The sequence below is a fragment of the Pristiophorus japonicus genome, chromosome 7, assembly GCF_044704955.1.
Source record: "Pristiophorus japonicus isolate sPriJap1 chromosome 7, sPriJap1.hap1, whole genome shotgun sequence".
Lineage (NCBI taxonomy): Eukaryota > Metazoa > Chordata > Chondrichthyes > Pristiophoridae > Pristiophorus > Pristiophorus japonicus.
Genome location: NC_091983.1, coordinates 3,156,840 through 3,182,399, shown reverse-complemented (window position 1 = coordinate 3,182,399; position 25,560 = coordinate 3,156,840). Strand labels below are relative to the sequence as shown.

The following is a 25,560-nucleotide window of genomic DNA, read 5'->3' as shown; positions in this document are numbered from 1 at the left end:
CTCTGGATCAGTTCCTATTGACTGGAGGGTAGCTAATGTAACCCCATTTTTTTTTAAAAAGGAGGGAGAGAGAAAACGGGGAATTATAGACCGGTTAGCCTGACATCGGTGGTGGGGAAACTGTTGGAATCAATTAATAAAGATGTAATAGCAGCGCATTGAAAAGCAGTGACAGGATCGGTCCAAGTCAGCATGGATTTATGAAATCATGCTTGACAAATATTCTAGAATTTTTTGAGGATGTAATTAGTGGAGTGAATAAGGGAGAACCAGTGTATGTGGTGTATTTGGACTTTCAAAAGGCTTTTGACAAGGTCCCACACAAGAGATTGGTGTGCAAAATTAAGGCACATAGGATTGGGGGTAATGTATTGGCGTGGATAGAAAACTGGTTGGCAGACAGGAAACAAAGAGTAGGAATAAATGGGTCCGTTTCAGAATGGCAGGCAGTGACTGGTGGAGTACCACAAGGTTCAGTGCTGGGACCCCAGCTATTTACAATATATATTAATGATTTAGATGAAGGAATTGAGTGTAATATCTCCAAGTTTGCAGATGACACTAAGCTGGATGGCAGTGTGAGCTGTGAGGAGGATGCTAAGAGGCTGCAAGGTGACTTGAACAGGTTAGGTGAGTGGGCAAATGCATGGAAGACGCAGTATAATGTGGATAAATGTGAGGTTATTCACTTTGGTGGCAAAAACAGGAAGGCAGAATATTATCTGAATGGTGACATTAGTAAAAGGTGAGGTGCATCAGTCATTGAAAGTAGGCATGCAGGTACAGCAGACAGTTAAGAAAGCAAATGGCTTTTGGCCTTCATAGCGAGAGGATTTGAGTATAGGAGCAGGGAAATCTTGCTGCAGTTGCACAGAGCCTTGGTGAGACCACACCTGGAGTATTGTGTACAGTTTTGATCTCCTAATCTGAGGAAGGACATTCTTGCTATTGAGAGAGTGCAGCGAAGGTTCACCAGACTGATTCCTAGCATGGCAGGAATGACATATGAAGAAAGACTGGATCGACTAGGCTTATATTCACTGGAATTTAGAAGAATGAGAGGGGATCTCATAGAAGCATGTAAAATTGTGACAGGATTGGACAGGTTAAATGCAGGAAGAACGCTCCTGATGTTGGGGAAGTCCAGAACCAGGGGTCACAGTTTAAGGATAAGGGGTAAGCCATATATTCAAGAGGGAGTTAAATATGGCCCTTACGGTTAAGTGGATCAAGAGTATGGAGAGAAAGCAGGAAAGGGGTACTGAAGGAATGATCAGCCATGATCTTATTGAAAGGCGGTGCAGGCTCGAAGGGCCGAATGGCCTACTCCTGCACCTATTTTCTATGTTTCTATGTTTCTATATAGGACCGAGATGAGGAGAAACTTTTTCACCTCGAGAATTGTGAACCGATGGAATTCTCTACCACAGAAAGTTGTTGAGTCCAGTTCGTTGGATATATTCAAAAGAGAGTTAGATGTGACCCTTGCGTCTAAAGGGATCAGGGGGTATGGAGATAAGGCAGGAGTGGGGTACTGAAGTTGCATGATCAGCCATGATCATATTGAATGGTGGTGCAGGCTCGAAGGGCCGAATGACCTACTCCTGCACCTATTTTCTATGTTTCTATGAATAGTCCTTGTGGGGTATAGTGAGTACGCAGTGTGGGATATGAGGGTGAATAGTCAGTGTGGGATATGAGGGTGAATAGTCAGTGTGGGATATGAGGGTGAATAGTCAGTGTGGGATATGAGGGTGAATAGTCAGTCAGTGTGGGATATGAGGGTGAATAGTCAGTGTGGGATATGAGGGTGAATACTCAGTGTGGGATATGAGGGTGAATACTCAGTGTGGGATATGAGTGTGAATAGTCCCTGTGGGATATGAGGGTGAATACTCAGTGTGGGATATGAGGATGAATACTCAGTGTGGGATATGAGGGTGACTAGTCCCTGTGGGATATGAGGGTGACTAGTCCCTGTGGGATATGAGGGTGACTAGTCCCTGTGGGATATGAGGGTGAATACTCAGTGTGGGATATGAGGGTAAATAGTCCCTGTGGGATATGAGGGTGAGTACTCAGTGTGGGATATGAGGGTGAATACTCAGTGTGGGATATGAGGATGAATACTCAGTGTGGGATATGAGGGTGAATACTCAGTGTGGGATATGAGGGTGAATACTCAGTGTGGGATATGAGGGTGAATACTCAGTGTGGGATATGAGGGTGAATACTCAGTGTGGGATATGAGGGTGAATACTCAGTGTGGGATATGAGGGTGAATACTCAGTGTGGGATATGAGGATGAATACTCAGTGTGGGATATGAGGGTGAGTACTCAGTGTGGGATATGGTGAATTGTCCCAGTGGGATAATTCGCTGCCTCAGAGAGCTGTGGAAGCTGGGACATTAAATAAATTTAAGACAGAAATAGACAGTTTTTTAAATGATAAGGGGATAAAGGGTTCTGGGGAGCGGGCAGGGAAGTGGACCTGAGTCCATGATCAGATCAGCCATGATCGTATTAAATGGCTGAGCAGGCTCGAATGGCCTTATGGTCTACTCCTGCTCCTATTTCTTATGTTCTTATGATATGAGGGTGAAAACTCAGTGTGGGATATGAGGGTGAAAACTCAGTGTGGGATATGAGGGTGAAAACTCAGTGTGGGATATGAGGGTGAATAGTCTCTTTGGGATATGAGGGTGAATACTCAGTGTGGGATATGAGGGTGAATAGTCCCTTTGGGATATGAGGGTGAAAACTCAGTGTGGGATATGAGGGTGAAAACTCAGTGTGGGATATGAGGGTTTATTTTATATGAGGTAGAGGTTGGTAAATAGACCAATTTTGACTGTTAACTGTGCTGATATTAATTGTTCTGGAGTCAAAGGTTTGCAGTTGACAGCAATCTTTTAATTGCATTGTATTTACACAGGATTACACTGGATATACAGCACAGAAACAGGCCATTCGGCCCAACCAGTCCATGCCAGCGTTTTTGCTCCACTCAAGCCTCCTCCCATCTTTCCCCATCTAAATCTATCAGCGTAACCCTCTATTCCCTTTTCCCTCCTATGCTTGGCCAATCTCCCCTTTAAATGCATCGATACTATTCGCTTCAACCACTCCCTGTGGCAGCGAGTTCCACATTCTCACCACTCTCTGGGTAAAGAAGTTTTTTCTGAATTCCCCATTGGATTTCTTGGTGACTATCTTATATTGATGGCCTCTAGTTATGCTCTTCCCCACAAGTGAAAACATTCTCTCTGTATCGACTATCAAAACCTTTCATAATTTTAAAGACCTCGATTAGGTCACCCCTCAGCCTTCTCTTTTTTCAAGAGAAAAGAGACCCAAGCCTGTTCTTCCTTTCCTGATAGGTATACCCTCTCATTTCTGGTATCATCTTTGTAAATCTTCTCTTCACCCTGTCCACTGCCTCTATATCCTTTTTATAATATGGTGACCAGAACTGCACACAGTGCTCTAAGTGTGGTCTAACCAAGTTTCGATACAGGTTTAGCATAACTTCCCTACTTTTCAATTCTGTAGAATTCTCTAGAAATAAACCCTAGTGCTTGCTTTGCTTTTTTTTTACAGCCTTGCTAACCTGTGTCACTACTTTGAGTGATTTGTGTATTTGTACTCCCAAATCCCTTTGTTCCTCTACCCCTCCAAGTAATAAGTGACCTCCTTACTCTTCCTACCAAAATCTAATTCCTCACACTTATCTGTGTTGAACTTCATTTCATAGAAAGTTACATCACTGAAGGAGGCCTTTTCGGCCCATAGTGTCCGCACCGGCCAACAAAGAGCTATCCAGCCTAATCCCACTTTCCAACTCTCGGTCCATAGCCCTGCAGGTTACGGCACTTCAGGTGCATATCCAAGTACTTTTTAAATGTGGTGAGGGTTTCTGCCTCTACCATCCTTTTAGGCAGCGAGTTCCAGACCCCCACTACCCTCTGGGTGAAGAAATTTCCCCTCAAATCCCCTCACAACCTTCTACCACTTACTTTAAATCTAAGCTCCCTGGTTGTTGACCCCTCTGCTGAGGAAAATAGGTCCTATCTAGCTACTATATTTAAGCCCCTCATAATTTTATACACATCAATGAGGTCTCCCCTCAGCCTCCTCTGTTCCAAGGAAACAAACCCAGCCTATCCAATCTTTTCTCGTAGTTAAGATTCTCTACTCCCAGCAACATACTCGTAAATCTCCTCTGTACCCTCTCCAATGCAATCACGTCCTTCCTGTAATGCGGTGACCAGACCTGCATGCAGTACTCCAGCTGTGGCCTAACCAGTGCTTTATACAGTTCAAGCATAACCTCCCCGTCCCCCCCCCCCGTCCCCCCCAGCTCTTGTATTCTATGTCTCGGCTAATAAAGGCAAGCATTCCATATGCCTTCTTATTAGCCAATTATATGCCCATTCTGCAAGTTTATTAATGTCTTCCTGTAATTTGTTGCAGTCTTCCTCAGTATTGACTATCCCCCCACAATTTGGTGTCATCCACAAATTTAGAAGTTGTATTTTTGATTCCAAAGTCTAAATCATTAATATAAATTGTGAACAGCAGTGGTCCCAACAATGATCCTTGTGGAACACCATTATATTGAGTGTAATATCTCCAAGTTTGCAGATGACACTAAGCTGGGTGGCAGTGTGAGCTGTGAGGAGGATACTAAGAGGCTGCAGGGTGACTTGGACAGGTTAGGTGAGTGGGCAAATGCATGGCAGATGCAGGATAATGTGGATAAATGTGAGGTTATCCACTTTGGTGGCAAAAACATGAAGGCAGAATATTATCTGAATGGCGGCAGATTAGGAAAAGGAGAGGTGCAACGAGACCTGGATGTCATGGTACATCAGTCATTGAAAGTTGTCATGCAGGTACAGCAGGCGGTGAAGAAGGCAAATTGCATGTTGGCCTTCATAGCTAGGGGAGGTCTTACTGCAGTTGTACAGGGCCTTGGTGATGCCTCACCTGGAATATTGTGTTCAATTTTGGTCTCCTAATCTGAGGAAGGACGTTCTTGCTATTGAGGGAGTGCAGCGAAGGTTCACCAGACTGATTCCCGGGATGGTAGGACTGACATATGAGGAGAGATTGGATCGACTGGGCCTGTATTCACTGGAGTTTAGAAGAATGAGAGGGGATCTCATAGAAACATATAAAATTCTGATGGGACTGGACAGGTTAGATGCAGGAAGAATGTTCCCAGTATTGGGGAAGTCCAGAACCAGGGGTCACAGTCTAAGGATAAGGGGTAAGCCATTTAGAACCGAGATGAGGAGAAACTTCTTCACTCAGAGAGTTGTTAACCTGTGGAATTCTCTACTGCAGAGAGTTGTTGATGCCAGTTCGTTAGATATATTCAAGAGGGAATTAGATATGGCCCTTACAGCTATAGGGATCAAGGGGTATGGAGAGAAAGTAGGAACGGGGTACTGAGGTGAATGATCAGCCATGATCTTATTGAATGGTGGTGCAGGCTCGAAAGGCCAAATGGCCTACTCCTGCACCTATTTTCTATATTTCTATGTTACCCACTTTCTGCCACTGTGAATAGCTACCCTTTACCCCAACTCTCTGCTTTCTGTCTTGAAGCCAGCCAGCTATCCATTCTGCTACTTGTCCCCTGACTCTGCATTCTCTGACCTTATTCATTAGTTTATTATGGGGTACCTTATTGAAGGCCTTTTGAAAATCTAGATAAATTACATCTACTACATTACCCTTGTCTACTCTCTCTGTTACCTCTTCGAAACATTCAATGAGGTTGGTCAAGCAAGACTTTCCCTTTTGAAATCCATGCTGACTATTTTATTATATTTTTGGTTTCTAGATCTTCTATTTTCTCCTTTAATAGGGATTCCATTATTTTTCCGACCACCGATTGTTAAGCTGCTGGTCTATAGTTCCCTGGACATGTTCTATCTCCCTTCTTAAATATAGGTATTATGTTAGCTATCTGCCAGTCCTCTGGTACTACACCTTTTTCTAACTAATGATTAAATATGTGTAGTAATGCCTCTGCTATCTCTTCCCTAGATTCTTTTAAAATGCGTGGATGCAATCCATCCGGGACCAGGGGTTTTATCCTCTTTGAGTTGGATTAGTTTATTTAATATATCTCCTCGTTTTATTTTAAATGCAGTTATCTCATCATCCAATGCCATGTCCACCTGTTCTATCTCCCTGGTAAATACTGAAGCAAAGTAATGATTTAATATTTCTGCCATCTCTCTATCATTACCTGTGCCATTATCTTGTCCATCCCTTAATGGTCCTATTCCCATCCCAGCCTTCCTTTTTTTTATTGATGTGCCTGTAAAATATTTTACTATTTTGTTTTATATCCCTTGATCATTTAATTTCGTAGTTCCTCTCTGCCTTCCTAATTGTTTTTTTGACTGCATTGAATTGTAGTTTGTTCATTCATGATGTATTCACACCTTGTACAGTGCACATATACAAAGACCCATGGTGATTACTGAGCCCCATTCATCGCTGCTCCTCAATAAGCGAGATTTTCAATAGCTCCATTTTAGTAGGACAAGTTTGTTGGGTGTGAAAAGTATTTACAAATCTTCCGCAATTAGGTATCAAACTGAAGCTTTCAGATTCAGGTAATGTTCAGCAGCTATTGTGCCAATTAACAGCCATCGGTCTGCAAATAGTTAAGCACACACAGGCAGCATAAATAGCTTTCAAGAGGTTTAAAATCTACGCATTTTTCCAGCGATGTCGCCGCAAGATCCTGAAAATCCCCTGGGAGGACAGATGCACCAACGTCGGTGTTCTCGATCAGGCCAACATCCCCAGCATCGAAGCGTTGACCACACTCGACCAGCTCCGTTGGGCGGGCCACATTGTCCACATGCCCGATACAAGACTCCCAAAGCAAGCGCTCTACTCAGAACTCCTACACGGCAAACAAGTCCCAGGTGGGCAGAGGAAACATTACAAGGACACCCTCAAAGCCTCCTTGATAAAATGCATCATCCCCACCGACACCTGGGAGTCCTTGACCAAAGACTACCCTAAGTGGAGGAAGTGCATCCGGGAGGGCGCTGAGCACCAAGTCTCGTCGCCGAGAGCATGCAGAAATCAAGCGCAGGCAGCGGAAGGAGCGTGCGGCAAACCAGACTCCCCACCCATCCTTTCCCTCAACCACTGTCTGTCCCACCTGTGACAGAGACTGTAATTCTGAGAACTCACTTTTAGAGTGGAAGCAAGTCTTCCTCAATTTCGAGGGACTGCCTATGATGATTTTTCCATTGAAAAAATAGAAACATAGAAAATAGGTTCAGGAGTAGGCCATTCGGCCTTTTGAGCCTGCGCCACCATTCAATAAGATCATGGCCTCGTGTTTAGCTCCAGTTAATGCAGTATTTTATTGAAAGGCCTCCAATACTGTGCCTGTAGTCTCAAGGCACAGACATTTTCCTGAGGTCCTGCAGAAATCCACAAGGCCCATCTTGAGGTAACCTCTTCACTCAGCGTGCACTCAGTAGCTGGTACACTACGGTATATAATTGTTCGGTCAGCTGTGGCTCAGCCAGTCGTGCTCTCGCCTGTTAGTCAGAGATTTGTGGGTTCAAGCCTCAGTCCAGACTGATACTCCAGTGCAGGACTGAGGGAGTTCTGCACCGTCGGATGCACCATCTTTTGGAAGAGACGATAAAACTGTCTGCCGACTCAGGTGCTCGAAAAAGATCCCATGACACTTTATCGAAGAAGAGCAGGGGATTTCTCCCCGGTGTCCTGAGGCCAATATTTATACCTCAAAAACAGATAATCTGGTCATTATCTTATTGCTGTTTGTGGGAGCTTGCTGTGCATAATTTGACTGCTGCATTTCCTACTTTACACCGTGACTACACTTCAAAAGTACTTCATTGGCTGTTAAGCGCTTTGGGACGTCCTGAGGTTGTGAAAGGCGCTATATAAATGCAAATTTTTTAACACAGCGTCAGTTTCCACATGTACGCTGATGACACCCAGCTCTACCTCACTACCACTTCTCTCGACCCCTCTACAGTGATTGTCAGACTGCTTGTCTAACATCCAGTCCTGGATGAGCAGAAATTTTCTCCAATTGAATATTGGGAAGACCGAAGCCATTGTTTTCGGTCCCCACCACAAACTCCATTCCCGAGCCACTGACTCCATTCCTCTCCCCAACTTCTGTCTGAGGCTGAACCACACTGTTCGCAACCTTAGTGTCATATCTGACCTGAAATGACCTTTCGATCATATAATGGATAATGTAAGTGTTTTTAACACCCATTGTTTGGGTTGAAATAAATCTTTAGTGTTTGGAACATAACTGAGACCGCCTATTTCCACCTCCGTAACATCGCCCGTCTCCGCCCTTGCCTCGGCTCATCTGCTGCTGAATACCTCATCCATGGCTTTGTTACCTCTAGACTTGACTATTCCAACACACTCCTGGCTGGCCTCCCACATTCTACCCTACGTAAACTAGAGGTGATCCAAAACTCAGCTGCCCTGTGTCCTAACTCGCACCAAGTCCCGCTCACCCATCACCCCTGTGCTCGCTGACCTACATTGGTTCCCGGTTATGCAACGCCTCGATTTCAAAATTCTCATCCTTATTTTCAAATCCTCCATGGCCTCACCCCTCCCTATCTCTGTAATCTCCTGAGATGTCTGTGCTCCTGTGTAAAAGAGTATAAAAGAAAAGATAGCTATCCGTGTCTAACTAAAGAAATAAAAGATGGTATCCAATTTAAAAACAAGGGCATACAAAGTGGCCAAAACTAGTGGAAGGACAGAAGATTGGGAAGCTTTTAAAAGCCAGCAAAGAATGACCAAAAAAATGATTAAGGAAGGGAAGATAGACTATGAAAGTAAACTAGCTCAAAATATAAAAACAGATAGCAAGAGTTTCTATAGGTATATAAAAAGGAAAAGAATGGCTAAAGTAAATGTTTGTCCCTTAGAGGACGAGACCGGGGAATTAGTGATGGGGAACATGGAGATGGCAGAAACTCTGAACAAATATTTTGTATGAGTCTTTACAGTAGAGGACACTAACAATATCCCAACAGTGGATAGTCAAGGGGTTATGGGGGGAAGGAACTTAACACAATCACAATCACTAAGGAGGGGTACTCAGTAAGATAATGGGACTAAAGGCAGATAAATCCCCTCGACCTGATGGCTTGCATCCTAGGGTCTTAAGAGAAGTAGCGGCAGGGATAGTGGATGCATTGGTTGTAATTTACCAAAATTCCCCGGATTCTGGGGAAGTCCCAGCAAATTGGAAAACTGCAAATGTAAACCCCGATTTAAAAAAAAAAAAAGATGCAGACAAAAAGCAGGACACTATAGAGCAGTTAGCCTAACATCTGTGGTTGGGAAAATGTTGGAGTCCATTATTAAAGAAGCAGTAACAGGACATTTGGAAAAACAAAATTTGGTCAGGCAGAGTCAGCATGGATTTATGAAGGGGAAGTCATGTTTGACAAATTTGCTGGAATCTTTGAGGATGTAACGAACAGGGTGGATAAAGGGGAGCCAGTGGATATGGTGTATTTGGACTTCCAGAAGGCATTTGAAATGGTGCCACATAAAAGGTTACTGCATAAGATAAAAGTTCACGGGTTGGGGGTAATATATTAGCATGGAGAGAGGATTGGCTAACCAACAGAAAACAGAGAGTCGGGATAAATGGTTCATTCTTGGGTTGGCAATCAGTAATGAGTGGGGTGCCGCAGGGATCATTGCTGGGACCCCAACTATTTACAATCTGTATTAATGACTTGGAAGAAGGGACCGAGTGTAACGTGGCCAAGTTGCTGACGATACAAAGGTGGGAAGAAAAGCAATGTGTGAGGAGGACACAAAGAACCTGCAAAAGGACATATACAGGCTAAGTGAGTGGCCAAAAAATTGAGTATAATGTTGGAAAGTGAGAGGTCATGCACTTTGGCAGAAAAAAAATCAAAAAGCCAGTTATTACTTAACTGAAGAAAAATTGAAAAAGTGCCGCAGCACCGTGGGACCTGGGGGTACTTGTGCATGAAACACAAAAGGTTAGTATGCAGGTAGAGCAAGTGATCAGGAAGGCCAATATTGCAAAGGGGATGGAGTATAAAAGCAGGGAAGTCTTGCTACAGTTATACAGGGTATTGGTGCGGCCACACCTGGAATACTGTGTACAGTTTTGGTTTCCATATTTATGAAAGGATATACTTGCTTTGAAGGCAGTTCAGAGAAGGTTCACTAGGTCGATTCCGGAGATGAGGAGGTTGACTTATGAGGAAAGGTTGAGTAGGTTGGGCCTCTACTCATTGGAATTCAGAAGAATGAGAGGTGATCTTATCGAAATGTATAAGATTATGAGGGGGCTTGACAAGGTGGATGCAGAGAAGATGTTTCCACTGATGGGGGAGATTAGAACTAGGGGGCATAATCTTAGTATAAGAAGCTGCTGATTTAAAACTGAGATGAGGAGAAATTTCTTCTCTCAGATGGTTGTGAATCTGTGGAATTCGCTGCCTCAGAGAGCTGTGGAAGCCGGAACATTGAATAAATTTAAGACCAGGATAGACAGTTTCTTTAAGGAGAGTGGGCGGGGAAGTGGAGCTGAGTCCATGATCAGATCAGCCATGATCATATTAAATGGTGGAGCAGGCTCGAGGGGCCGTATGGCCTACTCCTGCCCCTATTTCTGATGTTCTCCTCTAATTCTGCCCTCCTAAACATCCCTGATTATAATCACTCAACAATTGGTGGCCGTGCCTTCTGTTGCCTGGTCCCCAAACTCTGGAACTCCCTCCTTAAAACTCTCCGCCTCTCTACCTCTCTTTCCTCCTTCAAGACACTCCTTAAAACCTACCTCTTTCATCAAGCTTTTGCTCACTAATTTCTACTTATGCAGCTCAGTGTCAAATTTTTTTAAACTCATAACACTCCTGTGAAGCGCCTTGGGACGTTTCAAACGTTAAAGGCGCTATATAAATGCAAGTTGTTGTTGTTAACAGAGTTTGACCAATGCTGCACGTAGTAGGGTTTCTAATCTTTTTTGCCTTGGGTGCCAAGCCTGTGCGGGCTGGATCCAAGAGAGCAGAATGTAGGGGTGAGGTGAGTCGCAGACTGGTGGGGGAGCCTACCGTTAGTTCCAATCCAGGGGCTCCAGTCACCCCTGCCAGAGTGGCCCCTCAGCCCCACCCAGCTGGGCTGTAAGACTCAGGCAGGAGGGTAGGGAGTGTCTACAGCCCACGTTTCCACACACTGATTCCTGTGCTTGTGTTCCTCAGTTACCCAGCAGGGGGCGCTCACTCGCTGCGTGGAGCAGATTTCACCACTCGCTAATGAACAGTGGAGAACTTCCCCACTAATGCAGAGTGAAACAAATTGAGGTGACGCACAACTGGTGAACCCTGTCTTTTGCCCGGGAACAGACTGAACGAGACAAGAGCAAGTAAGAGGGATCATTTGTTCCCTTTATTTAATCCACTTTCACTATCCCACCTCACGCTGGGCAGGTCACATTGTCCGCATGCCCGACACGAGATTCCCAAAGCAAGCGCTCTACTTAGAACTCCTTCATGGCAAACGAGTCAAAGGTGAGCAGAAGACACGTTACAAGGACACCCTCAAAGCCTCCCTGATAAAGTGCAACATCCCCACTGACACCTGGAGTCCCTGGCCAAAGACCAGTCCGCCCTAAGTGGAGGAAGAGCATCCGGGAGGGCGCTGAGCACCTCGAGTCTCTTCGTCGAGAGCATGCAGAAATCAAGCACAGGCAGCGGAAAGAGCGTGCGGCAAACCAGTCCCACCCACCCTTTCCTCAACGACTGTCTGTCCCACCTGTGACAGGGACTGTGACTCTCATATTGGACTGTACAGCCACCAAAGAACTCACTTCAGGAGTGGAAGCAAGTCTTCCTCAATTCCTTGGGACTGTCTATGATCATGATGATGATCACGCTCAAAAACAACAAGGCATCGGGAACGAATGGAATCCCCGCTGAGGCACTAAAGTATGGCGGAGAGGCACTATTAGTTCGAATGCATGAACTAATTTCTCGCATCTGGAAGGAGGAGAGCATGCCGGGTGATCTCGGAGATGCCGTAATCGTGACCATCTCCAAAAAAGGGACAAGTCCGACTGCGACAACTACAGAAGAATCTCTCTCTTGTCTGCCACTCGGAAAGTCATCGCTAGAATCCTCCTCAACTGTCTGCTCCCTGTGGCTGAGGAGCTCCTCCCGGAGACACAGTGCGGATTCCATCCGCTACGGGGTACAACGGACATGATCTTCACAGTGCGACAACTGCAAGAGAAATGCAGGGAACAGCACCAACCCTTGTACATGGCCTTCTTTGACCTCACAAAGGCCTTTGACATTATTAACCATGAGGGACTATGGAGCGTACTCCTCAGCTTCGGCTGCCCCCAAAAGTTTGTCACCATCCTCCGCCTGCTCCACGATGACATGCAGGCCGTGATCCTGACCAATAGATCCACCACAGACCCAATCCATGTCTGGACCGGGGTCAAGCAGGGCTGCGTCATCGCGCCAACCCTCTTCTCGATCTTCCTCGCTGCAATGCTCCACCTCACGCTCAACAAGCTCCCTGCTGGAGTGCAACTAAACTACAGAACCAGTGGCAACCTGTTCAACCTTCGCCGCCTCCAGGCTAGATCCAAGACCGTCCCATCCTCTGTCGTCTAACTACAATACGCGGACGACGCTTGCGTCTACGCACATTGAGGCTGAACTCCAAGCCATTGTCAACATCTTCACCGAGGCGCACAAAAGCATGGGCCTTACACTAAACAATCTGTAAGACAAAGGTCCTCCACCAACCTGTCCCCACCACACAGCACTGCTCCCCGGTCATCAAGATCCAAGGTGCGGCGATGGACAACATGGACCACTTTCCATACCTCGGAAGCCTATTTTCAGCAAGGGCAGACATCGATGACGAGGTCCAACACTGCCTCCAGTGCACCAGTGCAGCTTTCGGTCGCCTGAGGAAGAGAGTGTTCGAAGATCAGGCCCTCAAATCTGGCATCAACCTTATGGTCTACAGGGCTGTAGTGATACCCGCCCTCCTGTATGGTTCAGAGACGTGGACCATATATAGTAGACACCTCAAATCGCTGGAGAAATACCATCAACGATGTCTCCGCAAGATCCTACAAATCCCCTGGGAGGACAGACGCACCAACATTAGCGTCCTCGATCAGGCCAACGTCCCCAGCATCGAAGCACTGACCACACTCGACCAGCTCTGTTGGGCGGGCCACATTGTCCGCATGCCAGATACAAGACTCCCAAAGCAAGCGCTCTACTCGGAACTCCTACACAGCAAGCGAGCCGCAGGTGGGTAGAGGAAACGTTTCAAGGACACCCTCAAAGCCTCCCTGATAAAGTGCAACAGCCCCACTGACACCTGGGAGTCCCTGGCCAAAGACTGCCCTAAGTGGAGGAAGTGCATCCAGGAGGGTGCTGAGCACCTCGAGTCTCATCGCCGAGAGCATGCCGAAATCAAGCACAGACAGCGGAAGGTGCGTGCGGCAAACCAGTCCCACCCACCCCTTCCCTCAATGACTTTTCACTCAGAGTTATCGGGATCTGGAACGCTCGGCCTGAAATGTTGGTGGGAGCTGACTCCATCAATAACTTTAAAGGGAGTGGGACAGCTGCTTGAGGATGAGGAACTGACAGGATTACGGACACAAAGCGGGGATGTGGGACTAATCACAACTGCTCTCACAGAGCCAGCACGGGCACGATGGGCTGAATGGCCTCCTCCTGTTCCTGTGTAACAGGCTCAAGGGGCTGAATGGCCTCCTCCTGTTCCTGTGTACAGGGAATGTTTGGACACAGTCATCCATCATGATAAAAAGTAAGAAGTTTGCAGATGACACTAAATGACCAAGTTTCGAGCCGCACCTAGAACGGCGCAGTCCCGACCTGGACGCCTGTTTTTCGCACCACAATGTGCGCCTAAAAAAACCCTCCGTATTCTCCACCTCCCTGCAGGTCCTCTGGCCCTCGGCGCAGCGCAGCAGGAGCTGTAGGGGGCGGAGCCAGGTCCCTATGCTGAAAACAGTGCCGGGACCTCTGCACATGCGCGCTACAGTGGGCATGCAAGTGCAGTAACTCCAGGCGCCCAAAACTGTGTGGGAGCACCCGAAGCACGCAGCCCCTTGCCCTGGCCAAATGGCCTCACTGGGGCTGCGTGAATAAGGCTCCTCCCACGGCCAACGTCTGTTCCCGACCCGACTCGACCCCCGCTTCCCGCCTCCGGCCCGGACCCGACACCGACCTGACTCCCACTTCCTCCCCCCCGCCTCCGGACCCGACCCGACTCCCACTCCCGCTCCCCCCCCCCCCCGCGACTGCACCCGACCCCCCCCGGACCGGACCCGACCCGACTCCCGCTCCCGCCGCCACCCCCCCCCCCCCCCACTGGACCCGACCCGACTCCCGCTCTCTTTCCCCCCCCCGGACCCAAACCGACTCCCGCGCCCGCCCCCCCCCCCCCAGACCCAACCCGACTCCCGCTCCCGCCGCCCTCCCCCGGACTGGACCCGACCCGACTCCCGCTCCCCCCACCCCCCCGGACTGGACCCGCCCAACTCCCCCCCCCCCCCCCCCCTCCCCCGCCCCCACCCCTGGACTGGATCCGACCTGATCTCCCTCTCCCCGACCTTACCTCCCTCTCCCGCCCTCCCCCCGACCTGAACCGAACCGACCTCCCTCCCACCACCCCCCCGACCGAACCCAACGCCACCTACCTGTAAATCTGGTGCTGGGGACGGGCCCTGCCCGAAGTCTCGGGCCCGGCCCATTCAGCCTCCCACCCCCTTCTCCTTTCCCCCCCGCCATCTCATTCACCCCCCCCCATCTCATTCCCCCCCCATATCTCCTTCCCTCCCCCCCCACCCCCATCTCCTTCCCTCCTCCCCCCACCCCCATCTCCTTCCCTCCCCCCCCACCCCCATCTCCTTCCCTCCCCCCCCACCCTCATCTCCTTCCCTCCCCCCACCCCCCATCCCTCCACCCTCCACCACTGACTAGAACTGGAGCAAACTAAATGACGAGAATTCCGATTTCTAAGATACTCCATTCTACACCAGTTGCTCCAAAAAATCAGGAGCAAATCACGTGGAAACTTGGGGCCTAAAATTGACTGTGTGGTTGATAATGAAGAGGAAAGTCATGGGCTGCAGGAGGATATCAATCTACTGGTCAGGTGGGCAGAGCAGTGGCAAATGGAATTTAATTCAGAGAAGTTTGAAGTGATGCACTTTGGGAGGGCTAATAAGGAAAGGGTATACACATTAAGCGGTGGGCCACTTAATAGTGTAGATGAACAAAGGGACCTTGGAGTGCTTGTCCACAGATCCCTGAAAGTAGCAGGCCAGGTGGATAAGGTGCTTAAAAAGGCATACGGAATGCTTGCCTTTATTGACCGAGGCATAGAATATAAGAGCAGGGAGGTTATGCTTAAATTGTATAATACTTTGGTTAGGCCACAGCTGGAGTATTGCGTGCAGTTCTGGTCGCCGTATTATAGGAAGGACATGATTGCACTAGAGAGGATGCAAAGGAGATTTACTAGGATGCTGCCTGGAATGGAGAATTTTAGTTATGAGGACAGATTGGATAGGCTGGGTTTGTTCTCATTGGAACAGAGGAAGTTGAGAGGAGACCTCATTGAGGTGTACAAAATATTGAGGGGCCTGGACATAGTGGATAGTAAGGGCCTATTTCCATTGGTAGATGGGTCTATTACGAAGGGGCATCGTTTTAAGGTGGTTGGTGGAAGGTTTAGAGGGGATTTGAGGGGGGGCTTCTTTACGCAGAGGGTTGTGGGGGTCTGGAACTCGCTGCCTGGAAGAGTGGTGGATGCAGAAACCCTCACCACTTTTAAGAGATGGTTGGATGGGCACTTAAAGTGCAGTAACCTGCAGGGTTATGGATCTGGAGCTGGTAATTGGGATTAGACTGGATGACCTTTTGTTGGACGGAGCAGATATAATGGTAAGTACTGCAGGGAATAGAATACGGCCAGGGTGATCTTCTGGACTAGTTTCGATCGCCTGGATGGGTCGGAGAGGAATTTTCCCAGATTTTCTCTCCCTAAATTGACCTGGGTTTTTATCTGGTTTTTGCCTCTCCCAGGAGATCACATGGCTCCGGTTGGGGTGGAGTGTAGAATGTTTCAGTATAAGGGGTGTCACAGTTGTGTGGGGCGGATTGGTTGGGCTGGATGCTCTCTGCCTTTTCATCATTGTTCATAGGTTTATATGTAACCTTTAGGGCTGCTGACCAAGGGCCGTGCAGTTGTTTGTCGGCCGGCGCGGACACGATGGGCCGAGATGGCCTCCTTCTGCGCTGTAAATTTCTATGTTTCTATCATCATAGGCAGTCCCTCAGAGTCGAGGAAGACTTGCTTCCACTCTAAAAGTGAGTTCTCAGGTGACTGAACAGTCCCATATGGGAATTACAGTCTCTGTCACAGGTGGGACAGACTGTGGTTGAAGGAAAGGGTGGGTGGGACTGGTTTGCTACATGCTCCTTCCGTTGCCTGCGCTTGTTTTCTGCATGCTCTCGGCGACGAGACCCGAGGTGCTCAGCACCCACCCGGATGCACTTCCTCCACTTAGGGCAGTCTTTGGCCAGGGACTCCCAGGTGTCAGTGGGGATGTTGCACTTTATCAGGGAGGCTTTGAGGGTGTCCTTGTAACGTTTCCTCTGCCCACCTGGGGCTCGCTTGCCGTGTAGGAATTCTGAGTAGAGCGCTTGCTTTGCGAGTCTTGTGTCGGGCATGCGGACAATGTGGCCCGCCCAACAGAGCTGATCGAGTGTGGTCAGTGCTTCAATGCTGGGGATGTTGGCCTGATCGAGAACACTGACGTTGGTGCATCTGTCCTTCCAGGGGATTTGTAGGATCTTGCGGAGTCAGCGCTGGTGGTATTTCTCCGGCTTTTTGAGGTGTCTACTGTACATGGTCCACGTCTCTGAGCCACACAGGAGGGCGGGTATTACTACGGCCCTGTACACCATAAGCTTGGTGCCAGATTTGAGGGCCTGATCTTCGAACATTCTCTTCCTCAGGCGACTGAAGGCTGTGCTGGCACACTGGAGTTGGTGTCGGACCTCGTGAATGGCCTGTTCCTGTGTACAGACGACGTTTCAGCATGGTACCCCTGATGATATCTGTGGGACAGTTAGAAGGAAGATTTCACAGAATGAAAATGCAACCTCACTGTGATATGTATCACAGTGATCAATTCCCACCAGCTCGAGTCTCTCAAGGATTTTATTTTTAGCTTAATTACTATCTGCAATCATACACGAGTACAAAGATATAAAGGCTGGCCTGACCATATAAAGGCAGGACTAAAACATCCGCACCCACTTTCAAAATAAGAGTCAGACTTGAACAACACATTGAGCGTTGAAGTTTGGATTTGGGTAATTGTTCCTGTACAGATCAACAGTGAAAAGCTTGCGTGAAGGAGCGTGTGGAGGTATTTTCGCAAACATTTCCTTGGCAGCAGCAGTGACTCATATTCATGTGTTATTGAAACTAATTAGCAGTTATTGAATTACTGCAATGTAGGGATGGTGAGTGAGGGGGATAACGCTTTCAGTTGCTATGGTAACTGCACGGTGCTGGCTTCTGAAAACTCTTAATTAAAGGTTAATTTGCAGATGATAGCTCTGTAGATTAGTGCTGTGACAGAACGCATTGTGCGAACTCCCACTCCCGGCTATCAAGTGAGACGGGGAACGCAGTAGATTCTTGTTATTTTTGTTGCTTATTTATCAGCTTACTAATAAATCCTCAATAAAGGTGAATTGGCCATTCGGGGCTTTGGTAGTGGGGGAGAGGGCAGTGCGGAATCTGAGATGGAATATTCTGCATTAAGACGTTTTGCTGGTGCTGACTTTGTGAGGAGCCATTTCTCTTCCCCCGCCTGTCTGCAGGGAGCTGTGAACACCGACATCTGGCCACCGTGACAGGCAAATGATAGTGAAGCATACGTAGACAAATGTTCTCGTGTGACTGGCGACGGCTGTGGGAGTTGACAGAGTAAAAAGGATGATATTTTACAGATTGTGAAAGGGGAGCTATTAGCAAAACAACAATAAGAAATGAATGGTAAAGTTAGAGCTACGGATAAATGGAATCTCTTACATTTCATAAGAAATAGGAGCAGGAGGAGGCCATGCGGCCCCTCGAGCCTGCTCCGCCATTCAATGAGATCGTGGCTGATCTGATCATGGACTCAGCTCCACTTCCCTGCCCGCTCCCTATAACCCCTTACTCCCTTATCGCTCACAAATCTGTCTATCTCCGCCTTAAATATATTCAATGACCCAGCCTCCACAGCTCTCTCGGGCAGAGAATTCCACAGATTTACAACCCGCTGAGAAGAAATTCCTCCATCTCAGTTTTAAATGGGCGACCCCTTATTCTGAGACTATGTCCCCTAGTTTTAGTTTCCCCTATGAGTGGAAACATCTTCTCTGCAACCACCTTGTTGAGCTCCCTCATTATCTTACATGTTTCAATAAGATCACCTCTCATTCTTCTGAACTCCAATGTGTATAGGCCCAATCTGCTCAAACTATCCTCACAACTCAACCCCCTCATCTCTGGAATCAACCTTGTGAACCTTCTCTGAACAGCCTCCAATGCAAGTATATCCTTTCTTAAATACAGAGACCAAAACTGTACGCAGTACTCCAGGTGTGGCCTCACCAATACCCTGTACAGTAAGCAGGATTTTTCTGCTTTTATACACTCTCCCCCTTGCAATAAAAGCCAACTTCCATTTTCCTTCCTGATTACTTGCTGTACCTGCATACTAACTTTGTGTTTCATGCACAAGGACCCCTAGGTCCCTCTGTACTGAAGCACTTTGCAATTTTTCTCCATTTAAATTATAATTTGCTTTTCTATTTTTTCTTCCAAAGTGGATAACCTCACATTTTCCCACATTATACTCCATTTGCTCTCCCACCCATCTTTGTATCATCAGCAAACTTGGTTACATTACACTCAGTCCCATCGTCCAAGTCATTAATATATATTGTAAATAGTTGAGGCCCCAGCACCGATCCCTGTTGCACCCCACTAGTCACTGTTTGCCAACCGTAAAATTACCCATTTATCCCGACACTCTGTTTTCTGTGAGTTAGCCAATCCACTATCCATGCTAATATATTACCCCCAACCCCGTGAACTTTTATCTTGTGCAGTAACCTTTTATGTGGCACCTTAACGAATGCCTTCTGGAAATCCAAATACACCACATCCACTGGTTCCCCCTTATCCACCCTGCTCATTATATCCTCAAAGAACTCCAGCAAATTTGTCAAACATGATTTCCCTTTCATAAAACCATGCTGACTCTGCTTGATTGAATCATGCTTTTCCAAATGTCCTGCTACTGCTTCCTTAATAATGGACTCCAGCATTTTCCCAATGACAGATGTTAGGCTAACTGGTCTATAGTTTCCTGCTTTCTGTCTGCCTCCTTTTTTAAATAGGGGCGTTACATTTGCGGTTTTGCAATCCGCTGGGACCTCCCCAGAATCCAGGGAATTTTGGTAGATTACAACCAATGCATCCACTATCTCTGCAGCCACTTATTTTAAGACCTGAGGATGTAAGCTATCAGGTCCAGGGGACTTGTCCACCTTTAGTCCCATTATTTTACCGAGTACTACTTCCTAAGTGATTTCATAACTCTCAACTAAATATATATTCCAATGAAAGACTGTAAGAGAAGGGACAACCATCCGTGGCTAACTAAAGAAATAAGGGATGGTATCAAATCGAAAACAAGGGCATACAATGTGGCCAAGACTAGTAGGAGGCCAGAGGATTGAGAAAGTTTTAAGAGCCAGCAAAGAACGACTAAAAAAAATAATAAAGAGAGGGAAGATAGATTATGAAAGCAAACTAGCATGAAATATAAAAACAGATAGTAAGAGTTTCTACAGGTACATAAAAAGTCCCTATAGCCCCTTGATTATCCACTATTGGGATGTTTTTAATATCTTCTACCATGAAGACCGATACAAAATATTTGTTCAAAGTCTCTGCCATTTCCCTGTTCTCCATTATTAATTCCCCAGTCTCATCCTCCAGGGGACCAACATTTACTTTAGTCACTCTTTCCTTTTTATGTACGTGTAGAAACTCTTACTATCTGTTTTCATATTTTGTGCTAGTTTACTTTCATAATCTATCTTCCCTCTCTTTTTATTATTTTTTTAGTCGTTCTTTGCTGGCTTTTAAAAATTTCCCAATCCTCTGGCCTCCCACTAGTCTTGGCCACATTGTATGCCCTAGTTTTCAATTTGATACCCTCCCTTATTTCCTTAGTTAGCCATGGATGGTTATCCCTTCTCTTAGTCTTTCCTTCTCATTGGGCTATATTTTTGTTGCGAGTTATGAACTATCTCCAGTCGTCAGTCACTTCCCCAAAGCTTTCCCAACTCCAGCTCGACGTCCTGCCTCTCTCTGTAAAGTGCCTTGATGCACTTCACTACTTTAAAGGCATTATACAAGTTGTTACAAACAATTTCTGATTGTAGTTTGTGAATTTGTAACTTAAGAATTAGGAGCAGGAGTAGACCATTTGGCCCCTCGAGCCTGCTCCACCAGTCAATAAGATCATGGCTGATCATTCACCTTAACTCCACTTTCCTACACTATCCCCATATCCCTTGATTCCCTTAATATCCAAAAATCTATCGATCTCTGTTTTGAAGATACCCAAAGACTGAGCCTCCACAGCCCTCTGGGGTAGAGAATTCCAGAGATTCTCCACCCTCTGAGTGAAGAAGTTTCTCCTCATCTCAGTCCTAAATGGCCGACCCCTTATTCTGAGACTTTGACCCCTGGTTCTAGACTCCCCAGCCAGGGGAAACATACTCCCTGCATCCACCCTGTCGAGCCCTTTAAGAATTTTATATGTTTGAATTAGATCATCTATTCTTCTAAACTGTAGAGAATATTGGCCTAATCTACTCGCTCTGTCCTCATTGGACAATCCCCCCCATCCCAGAAATAGGTTTAGTGATACTTTTTTTCATTTTACATTAAAAATTCTCATACAAAGCAACCCTTCAGATGCAAAATACTGCGGTGCTGGAAATCTGAAAGGGAAAATGCTGGAGTCAGACAGCCTCTGTGGAGAGAACGAAACAGTTAACGTTTCAGGTCGATGACCTTTCATCAGAACGGGAAGGTGTTCGAGATGTAACAGGTTTTAAGCCAGTGCAGAGGCAGGGATAGGGGGAGGGGAGGAAAGGTCTGTGATAGGGTGGGAGGCAGGAGAGATTAAATGACAAAAGGGATGATGGTGGTAAAAAATGAAGAGATGGGTCGGGAGGAAGTCAAATGAGCACTCCCTTTTACACACATCTTTACTTTCGACCCCTGTAAAAGAAAACAAAAGTCTTTCTTTGAAAAATAAGAACTGTTACTGTAAGATTAATTAGGATTAAAATGACTGCATTAATTACATTCCTCGCAGTATAAAGGTTAAAACTAGAAAAGGCTATGGCATAGATTTAAATTGTGATTATGCTGTGAAACTAAAAAAATGCAGACAAAAATTAGGCAAAAGCAGCATAATTGTTTCCTGGTGACAGGAGCTGTTAGATCAGAATGTATTTGGGTCAGCCAAGACATTAACATCCCAGAACAATTTGCTTCGCACGTATTCCCGAATTATTTTGATCCCAACATTGAAAGGCCTAATATATAGGACTAGTAAAGACCCACTCGAACATAGGAACGGGAGGAGGCTGTTAAGCCCCTCTAGCCTTCTCCGTTATTCAATCAGATCACGGCTGATTTATATCTCCATTTAATTTACCCATCTTTGAACCATAATCCCTTGATACCCTTACCCGACGAGCATCAAGTGAGCTCAGTCTTTAAAATTTCAATTGTCGCCCAGCATCCACAGCCTTTTAGTGGAGAGAGTTCCAGATTCCCACTGCCCTTGGCATGAAGAAATGCTTCCTGACATCACCCCTGAATGGCCTGGCTCTAATTTTAAGCTTATGCCCCTTGTTCTGGACTCCCCACCCAAGAAAATAGTTTCTCTCGATCTACCTTATCGAATCTTTTTATCATTTTAAAGACCTCAATTAGATCACCTCTCAAACTTCGAAACTCAAGGGAACTCAAAGCCAGTTTATGCAAACTATCCTCATAAATTAAACCCTGGTACCATTACAGAATCGACATCAGTAAAACTGGGCAGACTAAGGGCATTATGGAGACTGTTGCAGGTCTGCTCAACTGAACAAGTCCCTGCCATTTAAGGAAGGACATTGTGGCTCCCTCCAGTTAGTTTACTATCTGAAGTTACAGCATTGCCAGATTTACAAACCAGTTGCAAAATTATTGCGAGCCACGTAGTAAAAACCCAGCATAATATTGCAATTCAAGCCAGCCAAGCTGGAGGGGTTGGTTTGCTGTCTGTGAAACAACATTAAATGGATAACTGTATGGGTTTACAGAATATGTTCTCAGCAAGGGGCTGGACTATCTCACCTGCTGCACAATGTTCGCATTTTATTATTTCAGTTGTATTTTTTGGACGGTAGTCCTTTCAATGCTGGAATACTGTTACCGTTTAAGAAATGGCAGTAGGTTTTCTGTGTGTCACCTTGCGGGACTTTTTAAGCATCAATTTTCAATGTGGAAAGAGAGAGTATAGCACAGTTTATCAAGTTTACAGGATGCTGCCGTGGAGTTTAAAGGGGACTTGTTGGCAGTGACTGTCATGCAATGTTGATGGATATTCTTTCTTTCTGTGTGCAGCTGTGGGACTTGCTGCACAAGCTGCAGTTTGTGCTGACCTACATTGCCCCCTGGCAGATTGCCTGGGGCTCAGCCTTTCATGCTTTCGCACAGCCCTTCGCCGTGCCCCGTATCCTTTTCAATATGGTTAGTGTGCGGGTGGGTGGGGGATTGAAGGGGTAACATGTGTGGGTAGGTGGGGGATTGAAGGGGTTAAAGTGTGTCGGGGGGGGATTGAAGGGGTTAACGGGTAGGTGGGGAATTGAAGGGGTTAATGTGTGTGGGTGTGGGTGGGGGATTGAAGGCATTAACGTGTATGGGTGGGGGATTAAAGGAGTTAACATGTATGCCTGGGGGATTGAAGAGGTTAACGTGTATGGGTGGGGGATTGAAGGGGTTAACATGTATGCCTGGGGGATTGAAGGGGTTAACGTGTATGGGTGGGGGATTGAAGGGGGTAATGTGTATGGGTGGGGGATTGAAGGGGTTAACGTGTGGGTGGGTGGGGAATTAAAGGGGTTAACGTGCATGGGTGGGGGATTGAAGGGGTTAATGTGTATCGGTGGGGGATTGAAGGGGTTAACGTGTATGGCTGGGGGATTGAAGGGGTTAACGTGTACGGCTGGGGGAATTGAAGGGGTTAACGTGTATGGGTGTGGGTGGGGGATTGAAGGGGTTAACGTGTGTGGGTGGGGGATTGAAGGGGTTAACGTGGATGGGGGATTGAAGGGGTTAACGTGTGTGTGGGTGGGTGGGGGATTGTCTCCAGGGGAGCTGTGCATTCAAGGAGCTGAATGTCTGCGTTAACATTCGTACTGAGCAAAACCGTTCATTGAATACAACTCGCTTCTGCTTTCACAGGGCCAACAACTGTTATAATGTTCAGGTTGTGTGGGTTTTTTAAGTCCTTAAAATGTCAGCAATAACCAACATTAAAAATTGGTAGGTGTAATGTATTTCTTCATGGGTTCTTTGCTTAAGAATTCATAGCAACACATTGCTATTAAGAACTAGTTGGTTTATTAGCAAAGGTTTAATAATCACACTACACGTTACCAGTTCGTTCACTTTGCTCACAACTGCAAGCCTCATCGTGGATGACCCAAACCCAACTGGCTGGAGTTTTATTGGGGCTGAAATTCCGGTCGGAGATTCCTCCGACCTGAAATATTTCTACGAATTTACCTGGTGGTCCGGGAGGAGCGTGGGATTCTGGTGGGGGGGCCTTCTCTTCCCGCGCGGCGGAGCGCGCTCCCCTCCTCCAGGTTCCCATGGAGACGGTGCAGTCACGTGTGACTGCTCAGCCAATCAGGTCCAGTATTCCACAGCTTTCTCATTAATAGCAATGGGAGCTCCGTATCGACCAGTTCCCATTGCTATTAATGGGGGGGAAAACCCAAACACACTAAACACCGTAATAAAATAAAAAACACACCTCACATAATTAAAATTAAAGTTAATAAATATCCGAGAGAAAAAAAAAATTTCCGAGTTTTTAAACGTTTTTTTAATTATGGTTAAAAATAAATGTAACGTGGTGGGCAGGATATTTAAAAATATGTTTTTTTCACTTAATTTATTATATTTTTGTATGTTTTTAAACTCTTATGCCTGTAACAGTAGGCTACGCACCTGCTTTTATCAGGCGCAAGAGTTTTGAGGACATTTTCTGGGCAAGATATGGGTAAATCCCGCAGTATTGCCCGTGCAAATGTTCTCGCTCCCGAGATGCGTTGGATCTATCTAGCTCCAGCTCGACAGATCGGAAAAGCCGGTTTTCAGTACATGTGCATTGTGCGCTGAAAACCGGCTTTTCTGATGTCTTCCCGGGTCGTACACACTCCGTACACACTCCGTACGGACCCAGAAGGCCACGATTTCCAGGCCATTGAGTCTTGTGAACATCACGTGACTGGCTAAGCCACTCACAATGCAACAGCTCTACAACTATTTTAAATCTAGTGCACTAGAACCCACAAATTTACAAACAAACTAGGAACTTTGCCAAATTAAATTTAAATTCTATTCCCAGGGGTCATGATGCACTCCAGTCCCTCCGGCCCCCACCTCTCATGGAAGGCCGCGAGCGTACCGGTGGACACCGCGTGCTCCATCTCCAGGGACACCCTGGCTCGGATGTAACCACGGAAGAGAGGCAGGCAGTCGGGCTGAACGACCCCCTCGACCGCCCGCTGCTTGGACCGGTTGATGGCCCCCTTGGCCGTGCCCAACGAGTCCTACGAGGAGGCCTTCCGACCTGCCTGCTCCCCTCCGCACAGGGTGCCCAAAGATCAGGAGTGTGGGACTGAAATGCAACCAGAAATAATGGAAGAAGGGCTGCAACCTCGCACATTCAATAAAAATGTGGAACACAGACTCCTCTAGACTGCAGAAATTACAGGCAGCCTGGGAGCCCGTGAACCGACTTAAAAATTTATTGCACGGGACTGCTCCGTGCAACACCCTCCAGGCCAAGTCCCCAATAAATAAAGGGAAGACTCCCGCGTAGAGAGCCCTCCATTGGGGACTCCCGCCTCCTCCAGACGGCAAGATGGTGCAGCATGGCGTGTCTGGACGGCAGACGAGGATGGCAACATGGAGAGTGTGCAAGAGCAGCTCGTATAGGAAACCCCTCTGTGCAGAACTGAAAGGCACGGAGGGGATTTCCTGGAGGAAGCTCAAGATGTGAGGCGCCGGAGGTTTCGGGACTTGGCACC

The 25,560-nt window shown here is 46.9% G+C and overlaps 1 protein-coding gene across 1 annotated transcript in view; it reads left to right on the top strand.

Annotated features, from left to right (window-relative positions):
* Nucleotides 1-25,560, top strand: part of LOC139266994 (pecanex-like protein 2) — a 140,799-nt gene that overhangs the window by 3,375 nt on the left and 111,864 nt on the right. The window contains exon 4 of the mRNA XM_070884627.1: nucleotides 22,865-22,973. Coding sequence (XP_070740728.1) covers nucleotides 22,865-22,973 — 109 coding nt within the window. The remainder of the gene's footprint in view (nucleotides 1-22,864; nucleotides 22,974-25,560) is intronic.